The sequence below is a fragment of the Hermetia illucens genome, chromosome 5 (assembly GCF_905115235.1).
Source record: "Hermetia illucens chromosome 5, iHerIll2.2.curated.20191125, whole genome shotgun sequence".
NCBI classification, from domain to species: domain Eukaryota; kingdom Metazoa; phylum Arthropoda; class Insecta; order Diptera; family Stratiomyidae; genus Hermetia; species Hermetia illucens.
This window is the reverse complement of record NC_051853.1, coordinates 47387376-47406048: the sequence shown is the minus strand read 5'-3', so window position 1 is coordinate 47406048 and position 18673 is coordinate 47387376. Positions and strand designations below refer to the sequence as shown.

General features: G+C 41.9%; 1 protein-coding gene across 1 annotated transcript in view; it reads right to left on the bottom strand.

Annotated features, from left to right (window-relative positions):
- Window positions 1-1550: 1550 nt before the first annotated feature.
- Window positions 1551-18673, bottom strand: part of LOC119657100 (E3 ubiquitin-protein ligase UBR1) — a 30404-nt gene continuing 13281 nt past the window's right edge. The window contains 20 exon segments of the mRNA XM_038063855.1: window positions 1551-2519; window positions 2521-2625; window positions 2627-3138; window positions 3141-3189; window positions 3510-3632; window positions 3634-3741; window positions 3744-4160; window positions 4162-4445; window positions 4448-4575; window positions 4577-4790; window positions 4793-4814; window positions 10056-10186; window positions 10250-10359; window positions 10426-10666; window positions 10669-11013; window positions 11016-11352; window positions 11354-11746; window positions 11748-11968; window positions 11971-12166; window positions 12168-12347. Coding sequence (XP_037919783.1) covers window positions 2430-2519; window positions 2521-2625; window positions 2627-3138; window positions 3141-3189; window positions 3510-3632; window positions 3634-3741; window positions 3744-4160; window positions 4162-4445; window positions 4448-4575; window positions 4577-4790; window positions 4793-4814; window positions 10056-10186; window positions 10250-10359; window positions 10426-10666; window positions 10669-11013; window positions 11016-11352; window positions 11354-11746; window positions 11748-11968; window positions 11971-12166; window positions 12168-12347 — 4206 coding nt within the window. The 3' untranslated portion in view covers window positions 1551-2429.

Genomic DNA, 18673 nt, shown 5'->3' with positions numbered 1-18673 from the left:
AAACCGGTGGTGCTGGTATATATACGTATGTGTCATTGCGTTTAAAAAAAAAGAGAAATACTAAAATTTTTATTAGACTTCTAACTACCTCTGGTGGGAACGGTATCGACTGAATATGGACTGAAATTAATTAGGATGGTATTTGGTAGAGTGAAAGTTGCGTGAATCTTCGCAGATAACAGGTAACACGAAACTTCGATGGTTCAATTCGGGCAATCCCGTCATACGATGTGTAATAGATGAAAATTTCACTACATAGAAATAAATGTTATTGGTCGCACGAACAAATAGAAATAAGAAGGCTAGCTTGAAGATAAAAGGTTGTCAGAACGTTTGGATTTGCCTTGAACATCTAAAATTTGCATATTATGAAGAACTTCTGACAATTTGCGTTTGTGTTCTTCACGTGTAGAAGAAACTACCAGCACGTTCGAGGGTAAAGTTGAATGACTCTCAAAAATTCGAGAGTGGAAAGTAATGAAGGACAAAGTGAATGAATAACGACAATTCGTGGGCACAAAGTGCCAGACGAGCTACTGGTACACTCCAATTACACTACGCAACACAACAAAATCAACCATACCTAGCAAACAACTTAAATCTAATTTACAGTTACATATCACGTCGCGGAAGAAAGATAATGGAAATGCAGCAGGCACCATCCTCTTCAAGTCACCCAACTACTGGCCTACACTGAAGATATTGATATTATAGGAAGAGCAACCTGAGATGTACAATCTACCTTCATCCAGATTGAGCAGGCGACGCGAGATCTCGAGCTGCACATTAATGAAGGCAAGACGAAGTACATGGTGGCAAAAATTGCGAACTCTTGGCCGCGTTCGAGAGAAGAATCCTCCGAAGGATTTTTCGCCCCCTACATGAAGATCGACTATTCCGTAGCCTACATAACGACGAAATCTATGAGCGATAGCATGACCGTCAAGTTGTGGATAAAATCCGGCTCAATAGGTTACGTGGGCGGGTCACTTATCCGTATGGATGAGGATGATTCAGCCCGGACTTGATCCCACCCATCCGACTTTATTGCATCAATCGTGGAAAAATTGCGAGAAGCGTCTTCGATGGTATGGTTTCGTAAATCGCGCTAACGAGAATTTACTTGCCAAGATTGGTGGATGCTCCATCCACGTCGATGGTAATGCGACCAAAAGGTACCCCCCATTGTGAACGAGACAAATGTTCAAGAAAGATAGGATTCTGCCAAGACGATTATTACATCAGAAAAAACGGAAAGGCTCAAAAGAAAAATTGATAGCAGTTCAAACTGCGCAAGCGACATAAGAACGGCCTCAAACTGGCAACCAAGGAGCAAGGCCTGTGCGGGCAAGCCACGCACTGCATAAAAAAGAGCAGAGTTGAAAATGGATGATAAAAGTTGAGAATCCTCACGATAGTAGCGCAGCAAGTCCGGATAGAGAGTTTTAAGGATTGACGCTGTAAAGAGGGGAGAAACAGATGCAACACTAAACACGGCCTTTTGACGGTTGACATATCCAGCAAGAAAAGAGTAGCAAAAAAAACACATATTTTCATAGTTTCAGTTAATTATTTAATATTTTCCACTTAGTTTAAATTATATGCTTAATATATATATCTCCATAATGTAATCAATTTATATCAGTTTCGGCTTATCACTAAGAGCAATCAATTTCGCCTCACTTGTCGCAAACGTTTGTTGTTAGCTGCAATAGATTTATACATTCTTTAAGAAATAACTACTGAAACATCATACTTCTTGGTTAGATTAAATTTACTCTATTTTTCCTGTTTAACATAATATTGTTTCATATATTCGCACATAAATTCAAATATTCATTTTATAATCAAACTCTAGCCGCTTCCTGGCTATTGAACTTGTCAATTGAGTGGTCTGCGTCGAACGATCAATTTTCCGGATGGATGTCGAGAACCTTTCACAGTAGGTATTTTTTAGGAATATGTACAAATTGAATTTCACAAACTAAATACGAAATATGAGACAGAACGGGGCAAACAACTCCATGTCGAATTCAAACTACAACAAACAAAGGCGAAATTCTACAAACCGAAAGAACACAATATTTTACAAAGAATGGGGTTTGCATTTCAAAGACTCTTACAAAAAGCAAATTATACATTTCCTTTTCTAAGTAGAGTGTAACGGTATTTCAGGGAATCGGAACCAAATAGGCGGACAATCAAGAATTCAAAGTAACAAATGTAAAAACAGCCTAACTACTACCAAAGAAACAAACTACGATTACTATATATATATCAATTAAATTAGATATCTATTCGCATGTATTCGATGATGAGAGCATCTTCTAGAAGTTTATATCTAAATTTTTATATTTCACACTAAATCGGGACAACGGATAAAGAGCGTGGTTAGTGTGCTTCACTTGAAAAACAAATAAAAATTCAGACTAAATATGTTGCCATTGTGTTGCTATCACAGAATTAGTGTTTTCGGTTAGTCTAGCGATTTCCTCGTGCAAGCCGTGTCCCAACCTACATCAAATGTAATTTGCTGTATCGTTCGTGGCACAGGCGCAGAGGGTTACCGCGACGGAGCCCCTGATCAGTCTCGCCGTACTCGTCCAGATAGGGCGGTGAAACGAAGGCAACCCTTCCCGATTCCTAACAACAATATCTCACAATCGCGGATCCTCAAAAACATTCCAATCCCGGCGCCACAGTAGTGGGCGTGGTGTGTGCAAGCACCGACGGTTCCGTTGCGTTCCAATTCTGGCTGGCAGCAATACGATTGCGAGCAGAGCATCGCCCCGCAAACTAGACACATCGTTGGATTTCTCGACTCCTCTTTAGGACTGCTTGGACATGTGAAGTCGGACACAAAGTTAATCAGATCGCTGTAGTCGTCGGGCAGATGGACGAGTTGCCGCACAGGAGCCACGCAGGGGACAATTTCGAGGCGTTTGCTAGCGTTTCCACATTGCTGAATGTTTGGATGTGAACCAAATGACTCCAAGGTCTTTAAGTAGACGTTTTCCGAATCGAAGTATACTTCGATTTCTGGAGTTAACCCTAAGTATTTGCACATTGTTTCGAAAGTATCACCAAAAGGATCACAGAACTGATCAGGGAATTCAACATCGGTCATGAAATGGAAAGCAGGCAGGAGCAACGCAGGAAAGTTTTACATTCTTGTTTGACGTGTTCAAACTATGCGTTTCGCCATAGCAGACGAAACTGTAACTTCTTCCGTCGCGCTATCCATCTCCTTCAGTTGAATATTGTATTTTTTATAGAAGCTCACATTCCGTCATATTTTGCTTCTATTCTTTCCGCAGCAGAGGTTGTCGCTTCATCGTTTTCTTCGCACGGATCCACCTCCATGCCTGGCGTGTTATCGTTCCGATAGGTGACAATTGCCTTGGCCACATTTCCTAAGAACATCAGCTGCAAGAAGTAGTACTCGAAGTAGTCTCCAGTCGGAATAATATGTGTCTTCTGCCGGGCAATCAATAACCATTTCCATGAACCTGAAAGGGCGAACGATCAGCATGTGAAAAAACGTCCCATTCCACTACAGATGACCCTTTGTGTTTGAAGACCGTTTCCAGGATTCCTCGTAAGTGTATCATTAGTTTACCACCAACGAACCTCGGATATGCAGGCTCCGAGTAAGCTACAAACCCGAATTAGTCCTGACAAGCAACTTTTGTGTCGAATCGACATTTCTCCTTTCAGTGGTTTGTCAACAGGCTCGTAAAGTACATCTCCAAGGATTGAATGGTATACGCACAAGAACTCCATGCGACTAGGAACGGTTCGCACTCCTCCGCTGTGTGTTCGTATGGGCAAACACGTTGTACGCTGTCCATAAAAATTTCAGCAAAATGTGACCACATCTTTTTGAAATATCGACGCGAGTGCTTGGCTGAGTAATTTTCAAGAAATTTTCAATTTCCATGTATTTCTCGGCAATGTTCGCCAGCTTCGGGATATTTTGTCTTGCCGTCCTGTATATCAATGTTGCGCTCCACTACGTACAAATCTTCCAAATAGTCTTGCATGATGGAGACCCAGGTATCAAAGGTAATCACGTCGGGCTTTTCTGGACATTCATCACTTGTCACCGTCGGCGTATACTTGCAGAGCGGTGGAGATACGGGTATCACGCCGTTGCTTAGACAATCTGCAATATGGACAAAGAAACTCTTTTTTGTCAATCAGATAATTATTGGGCGATCGATTCCGATTTGGACGACGGTTCTCCTTCTGAATTTCATTTTCGAAATACTCCTTCCAGCAAGATGCATGCATAACATGGCCACAAGTACCGACATGGGGAGAAGGTGGGATACTGTTGTCTGCATTCGTAATCAAAACCTTCGACTTCTGAATGAAGGCAGAGTAAACTAAACATGGTCCATCCTTGCTAACTACGCAATCCTCAAAGCAAAGGATACATTGAATTTCTGCTCTTCGGGCTGATAAATTTTTCTTTTGGGACCTACACAGACGATGAATGATTTATTCTCCTCCCCATCGGCTGGCTCTTGCCATTCCATTGTATCATTGGAAGCGTACGATGTGCTAGTGCTGGCGAAACAGTTCTGCATTTGATTTCATGAAATTATTCCTGTGCATTTGCCATTTGCGCCATGATTTCGCACGTCGCTCCGCAGCCAAGCGAGCACGTTTTTCCTTTTCGCGACGTTCCGCCTCAGCTGTTGTCATCGGCTCATTTGGTCGGTCAGTTTCCATTTCATTTTCGCTTACTTTTGGTTGGAGTTCTTTAAATTTCTTAACAGTCCAAATATGAAGTCGCGGTGAGCTTCGACCTGAAAGGAAAAGTATAATTTCAAAGTTAATTTCCGAGAAGTTATAGTAATTTTATGTAACTAAATAAAGTTGGTTAAGATCGTTTTCCTTCTTTTGCATATTTCGAAGTAGAATGGTTGAAAAAGGTACATAAAGGGAGATAGATCCTACCTTGTTGTAGGGAGGGGAGGTTAAGAAAGCAGAGGCGGGAGAGATAGTCGTGACGGGGAAGATTTTTTTTATAGAACAGGGAACAGGTGAATTTATATCGCCCCTTTTCTATGGCGAGATAATCACAATCACCAGAGAGTCATGACATCATGAAGCAGCATTCGGAGGAGAGTTGAAAAGAGTAAAAATTAGAGGAGGAGGGTTGTATAAAGCCTGACAATTTGGGAGCCCGATTGGCGATTTCGGAGGCGGTGGATGTCGAAGCAGAGGTTATTGCCAAGAGTATCTCAGAGGTCTTGGGTGGAGCTTTGATATGATAATGATATAGATCAAGATTGTAGGGAGCCACACTCTACAGGTGACGATACAGCGGAAAACAGATTAAGGTCGTGAAGAAACAGTAGGGTGAGAGAAGTGAATTTTGACAAAATTATGTTGTGGCAGGGCTTTAAAAAAATCAGTGTTCTGCCGAGAATACAGACATTTAGGCAGTTGTAATAATTTCTGCTTTCAGTTATTCTGTTTTTCAACTTGTCTCACTCTTCATTACCAGTTCTGAAAACGTTGTATGTAAAAAGTGGAAAACTTTTCAATGCGGTGCGAGAGTTGTGAAGAAAGAGCTGTACAAAGTTATCTAAACGCGTTGTGATCGCGCTTACGATGTAAATCAGCGATAAGTATTCGTGTGTCATTTGTTGGATGTCGGACTTGACAGGATAAATAACTTCTCGAGTTTATGGAAATTTCTGTTGGCAATTTGAAATCTAGATCAGGCGCAACTACCGTTTACGACACCATCTTGGGGCTAGCCGTGAATACTACATTCCAAATGTTATGGGAACGAGATAATTGAAAAAAGATATTTTAGGTACGTGGGAAAGTGAATAGTAAAGGTTAAGAAAGCGGAAAAAAGAAAATACCTATATTCCCTTTTTTCTACTTGGTGGTATCCAAAGAGAGAAATTATCGACAGTCTTAGGAACCGAAATTTTACGGCTTGGCAATTCTATTCTCTAAATAAAATGAAAACACGAGTTTAGAGTTGTCTGGAACATTGAATATCACCAAACGAGACTCCTTTACACTCCCCGGCTTCATTTTCCTTATTGCGTCTTTGAGCACCTAATGTCGAATACAGGTTCGCTGGTGAGTCTCTCTACCTGTATGCCAGCTTCGCGGGACTTGCAGCAAATTCTTCGCGATTCGTTGTCCGGACGCTAAGTAGGACGAGTGGCTGGAATTTCGACTGTGCCATCTTTCCAGAATCCTCTTGCATTGCGAGTCGTACGCGTTGTCGGTAACGTCTGAGACTTGGCAGTTTGCCTAACTCCGATTGTGCAAAAATGTCTTTCAGAGGTATCGCCTCAGGCTACCGCGTGAACTTATCAATAATTGTGAGGCAATATCTGAAACTGTGTGAATCTCACAAAGGGCCAATTAATTGGGACCGAGGAAACACGTCGGAAATAGATACTTTCCTCACATGTTTCGTAGTCTTGCACACACAATCAGGCGAGAGCCGTTCGTCCTTCGGCCCAGACAAATATGCGTTAAGGATCGATTGATGATGGGCGAACCCTTTGCAAGAAACGACGTAAGGAAAGTGGAAATTGCAATTTGACTGGGTCCGGTTGGATGCTTAAGACGTTATCAGGTGGCCGGAGAATCTTACCTGCGATTGTAAAAATTTGCATTTGTCAACGTTGAGTGCTAGGATCAGCCTCAAGGAGACGTTGAAAAATCCACTCAAGATACGAAGACGCGACAGAACATCATCCAAATATATGAAACAAAAGTAGAAGTTTCGCAGCACAGAGTGGATGATTGCGGCGCAAAACGCATTGTACAGTTCAAAACTCATCCTAGTGAACTTGAAGGATCTGAAAAGTATGCATATTCCCTTTTTTCAGATGTCTTCGGAAGCTACAAGGATTTGATCATAGATCTTGACTAAGTCTCAGTATTTTTTTTGTATTTTTGAAGAAGTACGCAAAAACATGGTCGGCGACGTCTTCAAAAACTGTTGATCTAAGGTAAATTGTGAGGTCAATGAGGGACGTGTTGTGTAGATCCAATAGCCACCCATAATAGGACAGGAAATCTGCGCTTAAGATGGGAATGCTGATGTCCATGATAATGAGACACCAAGAAAACGCTCGTCGAAGTCCTAGAGCCATGTCTAACTACCAGCAGCCATATGTCCGGATCGACGTGGAATTTGCTGAAGCGAGGCTTAGCGATGGCGTTGTTAATTTATAATTCCAGAATACGAGAAAAACTGAGACTTCAACGCCTGTATAGACTGGGTAGTGGAGCCGGTTCAAGGGATCATAAATTGTTAGGCGACGTGGTGCTGCGTTTCGAGTAGTCGCTGCAAGAGTTCCAGGCAAGTCTAGATTTTTCAAGAGAAAGAGAACAGGCTGGTACATTTGAGTCCTTTTCGGTGAATTTACGGTAGTACCAGCATGACCCGGTACTTGCCGAAGGTGCTGACGACCTAGGAACCGATCGTCCTTTTCAAGAGGTGGATGCAGACGGTGACACATGCAAGGATGACCCGTGTGCTCTCCGGAAGCCTCTGTAGCCGCAAAGACTGAAGCAGCCCGGTGGTGACCCAACTGCTTCATTTCGCTCAGCAGTTAGCTTGGCGCATGGTCACCAACCCGTCAGTAAATGATTAAGTTTGGCCGTCTCACTTACTGACAGGCATCTTATAAGCTGCTCTTTCAGCTGTCCTCGAGCACGTTGGTGAAAAGCTCATCTCGCCATCCAGCCGAACAAGTGCATGATTCAATCGTGTAGCGTTCATTGTGACGCCGGCTAAAGCGAAGCGAAACGACAGGCTAAGACAGCTGATACGTGAGAGAAACGAGGACTGGAAAGAGCGGCGGAAAGAGTAAAGGAAAAAATCCAATACAACAATCAAACAAACTTATGGTTATAATTGTTTTTTTTTTTTTATTTACCGCCTTCCACTCACACTCCTGACTTTTTACCGACTCTCTGACTTCCAAACACAACTTTTTGGTATATGTTAAAAAATTGTCCTTTGAAGTCATGACCGACTGTAATTTACAATTGTGTGCGTTCGTCGCTCTAATTGCTCACTTCGCCATTATGCGATAATGACAAGTTGTTCCTCACGATATTTAATAGATCTTACCTCGTTGGCTCTAAGATTGCTTTGAGGACTCAACGTTTTCTCGCCCATGTCTCGCTATTGTGATATAAGAAGCGCTAAAATAAAGTTGTTTCTTGTAAACATTTTATTTTCTAATATTGGCAGTGTATGCAGTTTTATTTACATGTGTGATCCGCTTGCTGATCGCGTCCATTTCATGTATTTCATTTTATTTGCTTGGTGTTTGTTTCCTAGTTTGTTTTTATCTCAGTTAGCCTCTGGGCAATTTTTCCACTGTCCTGTTAAGCTTCTTCGGGACATCTTCGGTGCCCATTATCCACCGTTCCAAGATATTTATAACAGTCTCCCCGGGCATTGCATGAATTTGTAAGTTGGAAGAAAACCATTACACAGGTTCGACGTTCTTCAATCACTTGCGCGTGAAAAATTTCACCCATCTCCTCTGGTGTTAGGGTCGTGTATGTGATGCCTGTGATTTAGGAGCATGCACAAGAAATCTATCTAGGCGACACACGCGCGAGTTAACTACCTCGTAACTTAGGGCCGCGATTTAAACGGTTGGCTTTTCTCCAATCCTATACCGGAGCATTTGTCTATTTACTTTGCCTGAGCGTTGGATTTACAAATTCTCATTCTGATGAATTTGATTAGCTTTGTTGTGGCCCCGGATTCCGTCTGAATTTTTCATACCTGAACATCAGATTAGAATGGTGGCCTTTAGGGCGTCATTGGTGTAATGGGATTTTGCACTGATCTTTGCTTTAACTATGCTCCCACACGTTGTTGTCAAGGAGATTGCGCCATTGGCTTGACCATCGCGACAAATTTTAAGACTAGTGGTAGGACAGGTAAGTATGGAGCAAAGCCAAGACTCTCTATGCTACGTATGAGTGGGCATCGAGCCTTGCTGGAAAATATAATTTCTTATTGTTTCCACGTCGTTCATCCAGTGCAGCACCATCATCTCGAATGATAATGTATTTTTTGGCGAAAATGCTTAGGCCTTCACACGAGAAATGATAGCGCATAACATTTCCTCCGATGGTTAGGACCTCAAGAACCATGACTGAGACGGTAAATTCGATTTACATGTTCAGGAGAAACTTCATCGAAGTTTTAGTCTCTCGTAACTCTCTGGTAATCTCGTAGACTTGTATTTTTCTTTTTTATCCAAACCACCAAGAAGTCTTCGGTGATGGCCGCTCCTGACCCCTGCTCCCAGATTATCCTTTTGCAGATAAAGCGCTTACCCAAGTAACAGGTGACAATATGACATACTTCAACAGCCCTGTAAATATGTGCAGGTAATCAGAAGCGGGGCAGCATAAAGGCGGACAACATCAATGAAGAACAAAGATTCCAGCCAAGAGGGCGGAAATCAGAGACTGACGTTCAACCAACTTGATCAACCCATGATTTCACTCATTCCGGATTTAATTACCTCAAAATTCAATCAGCCCTTCGCTGATTAATGCCAAACCATTGGAAAAAAGTTCCATTATGTGCAAAATCGGAAAGCGATCCAAGGACGATGACAAATTATGTATAAGCTGTGGAGTTTCTTTTACACTCAAAAGACTCTTTCTTTGACGTTCCTTTCGAAACGCGGATATCAAATAATTGAGATCCCTAAAGACAAAAACAGGTTGATGTGAAAATTTTCGCGGATTACATCACTTCCAAGAAGAAGATGCAATAAGATAACGTGGAGAGATTTTTAGGTTTCATTAAAGGTTGGAAGTATACCAATCAAATTGTCAAAATTCTATCTCCAATGGGCGAAAATCTATCGCAAATTATGTTTCTCATTTGGGGTCATAGATTAAAGATATAAAAGCAGCGAATGCAGCTCGTCAATTTAGAAATCTGATCTCCAATGTGCCCCCACATGCAACTTTTTTATTCAACCCGCTATCATTACTAGACTATCTGATACGATTTTACTTACCCTGGGACTGTGAGTCAATTTTTCCAAAAGGCTCAATATACCTTGCTCGACGGCTCTTTCATAGAACGTTAAAAATGGATAGTGACTTGATTCTTCCTCTTGTAATCCATAGCCAATAAGATGTAAAGTCTGGAAGGAAATCAGAGATCAATCAATAAACTTTCGAGTGGTGAATTCAAATAAACACCCTCACCTTTGTAAATGACTTTCCGTGAAGCTCTTTGCATTTAAATCTAAAGCCCGACTTAGGATTGTATGCATCAGCGACAGCATGACATCGCATTGAAGAAGGTTTGCAATGGAACTGTGAAGGAAAACCTCGATTGAGAACAGACATTCAACTCTAAATAAAGGCAAACTAAAAACTTACACAAATCCTTCTGCTAATTTTGGCAGTTTTGGTGGCGGGCAGCAAACTAGCTGATTTTTATTTTTACGCCGTAAGCGTTGATTCTCCTCCGACTTCGATTTGTCCTCTTTGGTGTAGTGATAAAAGTACATATTGTAATCATCGAAGAATTCATTTTTAAGCTCGTAAACGCCCTTGGCATTGCTTTGTTGTGGCTTTTTGAATGTGGCAACTGATTCAATAACGTCCTCCAAGCCATTTCATTATTTGAATCTGGGAAACAACGATTCAGTTCCGAATGCGAAAAGTTTTTAATGCAAAGCAACTGAATAATTTCTTTCTTAATACGATCATCTTCGGTAACATCACCAATTCCAGGTACGTAGCGTTCACCGATAATAACAATAAGCAATTCCAAGAATTCATCGATCATATTTAACTGCCGCATGTATTCGTCGTCTGTATAGTTTCTGCAGACTGATTCGTAGCCGGGATCAGCCCACTCGAGAAGGGCAAATTTATTGAGTATGTGAATCAAATACTGATTGCTTTCAATCAACGCAGCTCCTATCTGGAGAGCTGCAATATCGCGGTCAAGCATTTCTGATCGCATCGGGCATTTCTGTAAAAGTATAATTGATGCAACAGTGAATATCCGTTGCGACGCCACATTCCAGCATGAACTTGGGCTATCATAGTTTGGGTGCAAAGCACAGGCTCAATAATCTCTTCGGGCGTCCGTTTCTGGATCGTTGTAGCGTTGTCAAAGTTCAATCCAAACTTTCCCAAATGCAAGTAAATTCCAGCAAAGAAGCGGGTTAATGGCAAATGTATTGAAACAGGTTTTGATGCAACATCATACATAATGCAGGAAGCAACATGACCCGCCAACGTCTTCTCCTCGATTACTGTATTCTTAACAATAAACTCGTTTTCCATTAGGATGCTTCATGACAAGCTGATACACTTTCATTAGGCATTCTCGATCGACAGAACACCAATCCAGAACGAGTGATATTCCCAGTGCCAATTTTATGTGCAAGTTGAATGCAGACTCCCATTCCGGTTCGTAATCCATATGCTGCCCAGTTTGACGCTGAACTGCATCCATTCCTTGCATGACGTTCAAAAGTCTCAATAAAACTTTCACTCCCTCTATGAAACCGTACCGCAGCTCTGGTACCCAACAGTCGGGTTTAAAGCTCAAAATGTAACGAAGATCATATAAAATATATGCCGCTCTCTTGAATACGTTCAAGTTCGCTGTATTTTTTGCGAATTGGAGGGTCTTGTTCTGCACATATTTCGATATAGATTCGCAGTAAAATGTGTGCATCAATTTTGTAGAAGATTCCCTCATTAGCGATGAGATAGTGAGCGATTGTTGGGGCTGTAAACAACTGTACACTCAACGACACTATTGAGATCGAGTGATCATGATCATCACGTATAAAGTCTTGAATGATTGTGGCATAATGTCTGGAAAATTCGATGGCCAATATCTTCTTGTTTTCATACTCCATGAGCATACTGGAAATAAACAAACGATGCCAACAACTACGGCAGTTTTCCAGAGTTTCCAGTCGTACTCTAAAATATGTCCTATGTTATATTGGGGGCAAAGTTTGTCACTCACGGCTGTGGCGAAAATCTCACGAAACGTTACGTGGAGTGTGAGGAACTCTTGGAACCATGTCAATAGTTGCAAAGCGAACTGTTGACACGATACTGCGCGGATGCTTAACACCGAAACTCGGAGAGGGTGACTTACTAACACTCGTTGAATGGCGCATCGGCTGTTTTTCAATTGCCTCCTTGAGTGCTACACAAGTTTCAAATGAATCCACTTTTACTACAGCACGACCCTCGCGATCAATGCTCGTTACGAATTCCATGGCGTCTCTTTGATTGCACTTGCAGATCTTGATTAGAGTTTGTATTACCTGAAAAAAAAGAATGCAGGTGAACAAAGTAGCACTACAAACTTGATATTTTTTCCTTTGATGTATAAGACATCCAAAAACAGATAAATTTTCAACCCTCGCGTACTAACTGCTCGAACCAACGATTTAGAAAAGCTGAAAACGTATCAGTGCCTGAGTAAGTCCAAATTTAAAAAAAAAAACTATTTAAACTGGATTGAAACGATGAAGACTGAAAGGAGTAAAATTGAAGTTTTCAAAAAGGGAAACATCAACTAAGCTAAAAACGAATGAACCTCATAAAACCTAGACCTATGTTGAACCTGATTCAGATAATTTATAGCTTCTGGTTATTAAATATGATTGCTTAAAAGCAGGTCCTTGAGAATTCTGTTTGAACGTGACGGATAAGTCTAAAGTTATTGACTTGCTCATTGTAATGCAGTAGACCAAGTTATAGCAAGACTTAGTTCACTGGCCGCAATAATAATATAGTAAGAAGTTAACTTGGCCATGTTATTTAAATAGCATGCTGGTCCGAAGCCCAGATAAAGGAGGACGGTTTGAGACAATGTACTTTGTACATAAGCAAAACAAAAACAATGCAATGGTGCTAAAATGCGACCAAGAAAACACATTAAATATAACCTTCGGGGTTACCAAGCCTAGTAAGCGTTTCATGAACCCAGACACTTGTCTTTGGAATAACGATATTCAAATAAAAGTTCGTGAAAAGAAACACCTCTACCATAAGCTTCTCAATAATAAAACATTGGCTGAATGGCAAATTTACAAGAATGCCAATCGGGAAGAAAGAAAGAAAGCGATCGCTGTTACCCAAGGGGTCTATTAAAAAAATGTATACGATAAACTGGACACTCGGAACGCCGAGATAGATCTGTATCGACTTGTCAAAAGCCGACACCAATGCACACAGGATATCGAACAGTTCTGTTACGTTAATGACAAGAACGGTACTTTATTTATAGAATGACGAGCCACAACGAATGGTTAGCGAGCATATTTCGAGCAGATTTCAACGTCCACTACCACAAGCAATTCCACCTGTCTGCGCCACTGAAGTCGAAAAAGCAATAAAACGAATGAAATCAGGGAAAGCAACAGGACCAGATAATATCACATCTGAGCTCTGGAAAGCGAAGAGCTGGGACCCAACACTATGGCTGAGGGTAGAACATCTCGAAAAGTAAAGTTCGAAGGATGGCGGGCATATAAAAACCGCTTTGTATCCTTGTTAGTGTTCATCAAGGAAGCGGCCTCTCACCACTCCGCTTTTTTCTTTTTATGGACACTGTCATACGGGACACCCAATATTCGTGATTGATATGCACCGCTCGTGAAAAAAAATTGCGACAGAAGCGTTTTTGATGATATGGTTACGTAATTCGGGCTAACGAGAATTCGCTTGTCAAGATTGGTCTGAACATTGAAGTCAATAGGAACCGACCAAAAGGCCGGCCGAAGCAAAGGTGGCTTGATACGCTCGATAGTGATTTGAAAGCAACTTGTGTGTCGCATGCACGCAGGTGTTAGCCTGGGTGTCAGCAACAAAACCAAACGCCAATTCTAGAAGCGCAAATCGAATCTCAGGCGCCATGCACCTTTGTTTCTCGAGACCTCAACCCCGAAAACAAAAAACTTTAGCCTGGAAACGGAGACGTTCTTGGGCCTGCCGTCGACGTTAGGCCTAAAGAAGTGCTCACCTCTGTTCAATACGTCATATGGGCCCTCATATGATGGCTGCAAGGCCTTTCGGAAAGTATCCACGAGAACCAAGACGTGTGAACAGACGTCCAGGTCCTTGGGGGTGTTAGCCTTCGTCGGAGAATGACGAGACGCCGGGGGTGATTTTAATTTTGCTACGGCGTCCCAGAGCAAGTGCAAAAGCCCAGTGGTAGAAAGGGCTAATCTGGTAACGAACACAAGATCACTGGGGAGTCTCAAATTCTCACCGTATACTAGCACGACGGAGCTAACGACAAACTCTTCACGATGGGCTGTACGAAGGCCAAGCAGAACAAAAGGCATGACCTGCGACCACGAAGAGTCACATTGTGCCGTTATAGCGGCTTTCAATGTCCTATACCAGCGTTTCAGCATACCATTGGATTCAAGCCACCGCGTGAACCTATCGATGATTGTGAGACAATATTTGAAGCCATGCGAATCTCGCCAGGGGCCAATGATATTGATGTGGATCGAATGAAAACGCTTTGTAGACCGAAGGAATGAGCCTACTTCTTTTTATACGTGCTTGGTAACTTTATACTCGTGGCACGCGATTTACTGATTGAGGGCCAGGAATGTTTGCTTGTGACCAGCCGATTCATTCTCCGAATGCCTGTTTGAGCAAGATCGTGTACTACATGGAATACTTCTTTGCAAAAAGCGGCCAGAATATATGGACTACGCCTTTTCATAGGTCTCGCAGACTATTATTTCGGAAGTTGAACCTAAAAGAAGAAACTCCTGACATTTATTTTTGGGTTGTCCCTGAGGTTCTGAAGCGCTGCGTGATCCTTCTGTGTTTTGGCGATTGCAGAAAAATCAACCGTGGCAGTGTATGGCGCAACCGATCTGAACGGGACAAATACTGAAGACTGCTATAATATAGCAAGAATTTATTGAATGATCGAAAGAATAGAGGTACATGGTGTAGAACAATGAACGATGGTAGTCTTCTCGATAAGTCCTGGAGAAAGCGGAAACACATTTCAGGGAACAGCATAGCGATGAATGACATGCCATAGCCCATTTAGTGGTGAATGGCAATTATATAAAGAGTTTTTTAAGAGGCATTTTCGAATTTTGACAGTGTATAGCGGCTATTTTTTCCAAAGCTTCATTTGTAAAATTTGGCGATTTAATCCATAAACAACCGATAATGTGCTTACACGACAGAGAAACATAAGGTAATTAAAGAATATTTTCGTATGGGAGGAAATCCTAAACAATCTATTCCGCGTCGTATGCACTTGCTTGGGCTTCCTTTAAACGTCGAATTTTCATCCAATTAAAGGTCAATTCATCCAAGAACTAAGACCCAACGCGCTCGCTAATTAGGCTTCAGAAAAATTAGCGACAGAACCCGACGGGCAATCAATCATCTTGAATGATTAGGCTTATTTCTGGGTAAATGGCTTGGCAAACAAGCCAAATTACAGAATTTGTGGTTTCCTGTTCACTCTCCTGTGGAGTATAGGGCATGCACAGAATCCCAGTTTTCAATGAGACTGTGCTTCAGTTTTATTATCACATTAAATGTTGAGCAAGTTTATAAGCTTATAGCAGTGGTGCGACACAAAAAAGAATACAAACATTCACGACGACCACAATTCAAATCCGGAGTAACGAGATTGAAAGGTCGATGCTCAACAATTTCGACCACCCTACCAGAGGATTTAGAGCGAAGAAAATCCACGAGAGATTCATCTTCAAGATACGCAAACAACTGTGTTCACTATCAACCGGTACTGATATTGGATGATCATTACAAGCTTTTTGCGAATAAGTAAATCAATAAAAACATTGCCGTGACTTCATTTAAATTGTTTGTTTTATTTAATTTTGTCGCTATAACTTGATTTTATTGTGGATGACTCAGAGCGAAGATCGCTGGAAAACCAGAGCCCCAAAGTTCTTATCATTGCGCCGAGAAGCTTGAAATATGCAGATTTCCTCTGAAGTTCTTCGAATGGAGATTTTTTGCGCGAATCACTCATTGCTTTGAGGAAATCGTTGACGAAGAAGACAGTAATCTTGATAGGGTAAAAATTATTACTGTTGAAAATAATTGGATATTTGTGAAATAATCTCACAAAAACCATCCCTATTTCCTAGAAATAATGAAGACCTGGAGTCTACAGCAAGATAACACGTCAAGTCAAAACGAGGACGGCTGCAACAACAAAATTTCTCGGCGAAAAATATTTGATACGGACAAGGTTAATACCAATTTCAAGCGTTGCTGGTAAAATTTGCCCTAGTTAACTCAGTGAAGTATGAATATCGGTTAGGTTCTTATAGCTATGAGTGAGTTGCCACAACTGAGACAAATATTCAGTTAGGTTTTGGCTGTTCGGAGGGGCCAAGAAGAACGACCAAGAAGGGTCGTCTTGGGTCATTATAACGGTCTTGAGTGTCCTTAGCATCGTGCATCGAGGAGTTTGTCTAAGTGGGAGAAAAGGTAGAACTCAAACTGCATTCTCTGGTCGGTGATTATTATTCCCGGCACACCAAAGCGAGGAATCCATTCTTGACAGAGGGCCTCTGCACAAGATTGTGCAGTAATGTCTTTCACAGGTATTGCCTCAAACCACGGCATGAACCTAACGATCATTGCGGAGCAATATCTGAAACCGTATGAGTCTCGCAAAGGGCCAATGGTGTCGAGGTGGATTTTGTGGCAACGCTTGGTGGACCGAAGGAACACTCCTACTTCTTTCCCCACACGCTTTGTAGTTTTGCACTTCTGGTATGCGGTGCCCAAGAATTAACGTCCTTGTTCATGGACGGCCAGAAATACTTTGCGGTGACTAACCGATTCGTTGTCCGAATGCCTGGGTGCACCAGATTGTGAACGGCATGACATACTTCTTTTCGTAAATTGACCAGAATATATGACCTTGGTCCCTTGTCTGAAGTCTCCCAGTATTTACTGGATGTTGAGCCGAAAATAGGAAACTAACCTAAATGGTTATTTCTGAACTTCTGCGCCTTAGCGATCGCCGAAAAATTGACCGTGGCGGGGATCTTAACCTCTGCAACACGTGACAGCAACCACGTATCTTTTCCAGACATGTGTTGAATGTCGTTAGTGATCGGGCTGATAAAGCTCAAGTGCCGGAGTTGGCGAGAGGACGATTTGTCGGGCTTTTGTTTCAAAGTAAAAGGGAGTGGCTAATGGTTCGTGAATAATGTGACGGGTCTGCCTTCAGGGGAATACCAGAAGTATTTAATTGCTAGGTACGCGGCGAGTAACTCATCATAGATGCTGCAGTTCCGTTGAGCGGGATTGAGCTGTTTGGAAAAGGCTAACAGATTTGATTCACTTTTTGGTGAAGAGCAGCACCCACGGCCATGTCTGAGGCATCGACGAATCTTGCTGAAAAATTCCAGAAGTGTAGCATTCACCAGCTGTTGTTTGTTGGTCTCAACCGCCTGGGAACCACATAATCAGACAAAAAAACCATTGCAAGAATTTACATTTCTCAACGTTAAGAACAAGACCGGCCTTAAGGAGACGTTGAAAAATGCACTCGAGGTATTCTAAATGCTCGGACTCAGAGGAAGGCGCGACCAGAACGTCATCCAAATATAGGAAACGGAAGTTAAGGTTTCACAGGACAGAGTGGATTAATCTTTGAAAGGTTCGCGATGCGTTGCACAGTCCAAAAGTCATCCTAGTGACCTCGAAGAGTCCGAAAGGTGTGCATATTGCCCTTTTCGGAATGTCTTCAGGAGCTACAGGGATCTGATGGTATACCTTGACTAAGTCCAAAGTCGAAAAAACACGACAGTTAGCGAGGTTATGCGCAAAGTCGTGGATGAGTGGGATGGGATAACAGCCTGGAATCGTCTGAGCATTTAGACATCTGTAGTCGCCACAAGGTCTCCATTTGCCATTGATTGACCGACTGACTGACTTCAGATCAGAAGGTTACGTGTTCAGATAAAGTCGGGGTCACCAATTGTAATTTAAACACTTTGTTTAATTTAATTTTAGTATTAATTATGTTTTATTTTTTGTTTAACATAATTTAAAATTAACGATATAAATTGAATTGAGAGGTGTCACCTCTCTTCGTCGATTTTGCTTTACGTTCGAACTCCAACTGACACCGAAAAACAAATTTTGCTGTCATTGTGAGATGGACTCAATACTTAGCCAGAAAAATAAATAAAATGTTGAGGATACTTGGAGTCCTGAGTCCGCACCCACTTGGTGACGAACCGGACCACTTGGGAAACAACTTACTTCCTCTTTGTAGTCCACGGACTCCTCTTTTGTGAGTTAAACTTTCGGCCTGGTTTAGGTCTGAACTTGAGGGATTTCACTTGAATATAATTCGTACCCCTTACGTATTTGCGATTATATTTAAGTGGAGTGATTACCACCTGTCGTTACTTTCGATCACGCTGCTCCCAGGGCAGAGGTAAGGCAGCGTCTGATGAGTTGCATCTGCCCTGGACGAAACCACTTTTTCGTTCTTTTTTAAACAAAATGGTTTAGAAGGACAATGGGGCCTATATTGACGATCGGAACCAAATACACAAAAAATGAAAGTTATACGTCACCTAATTGCAGATTTTGGAACGATCATACT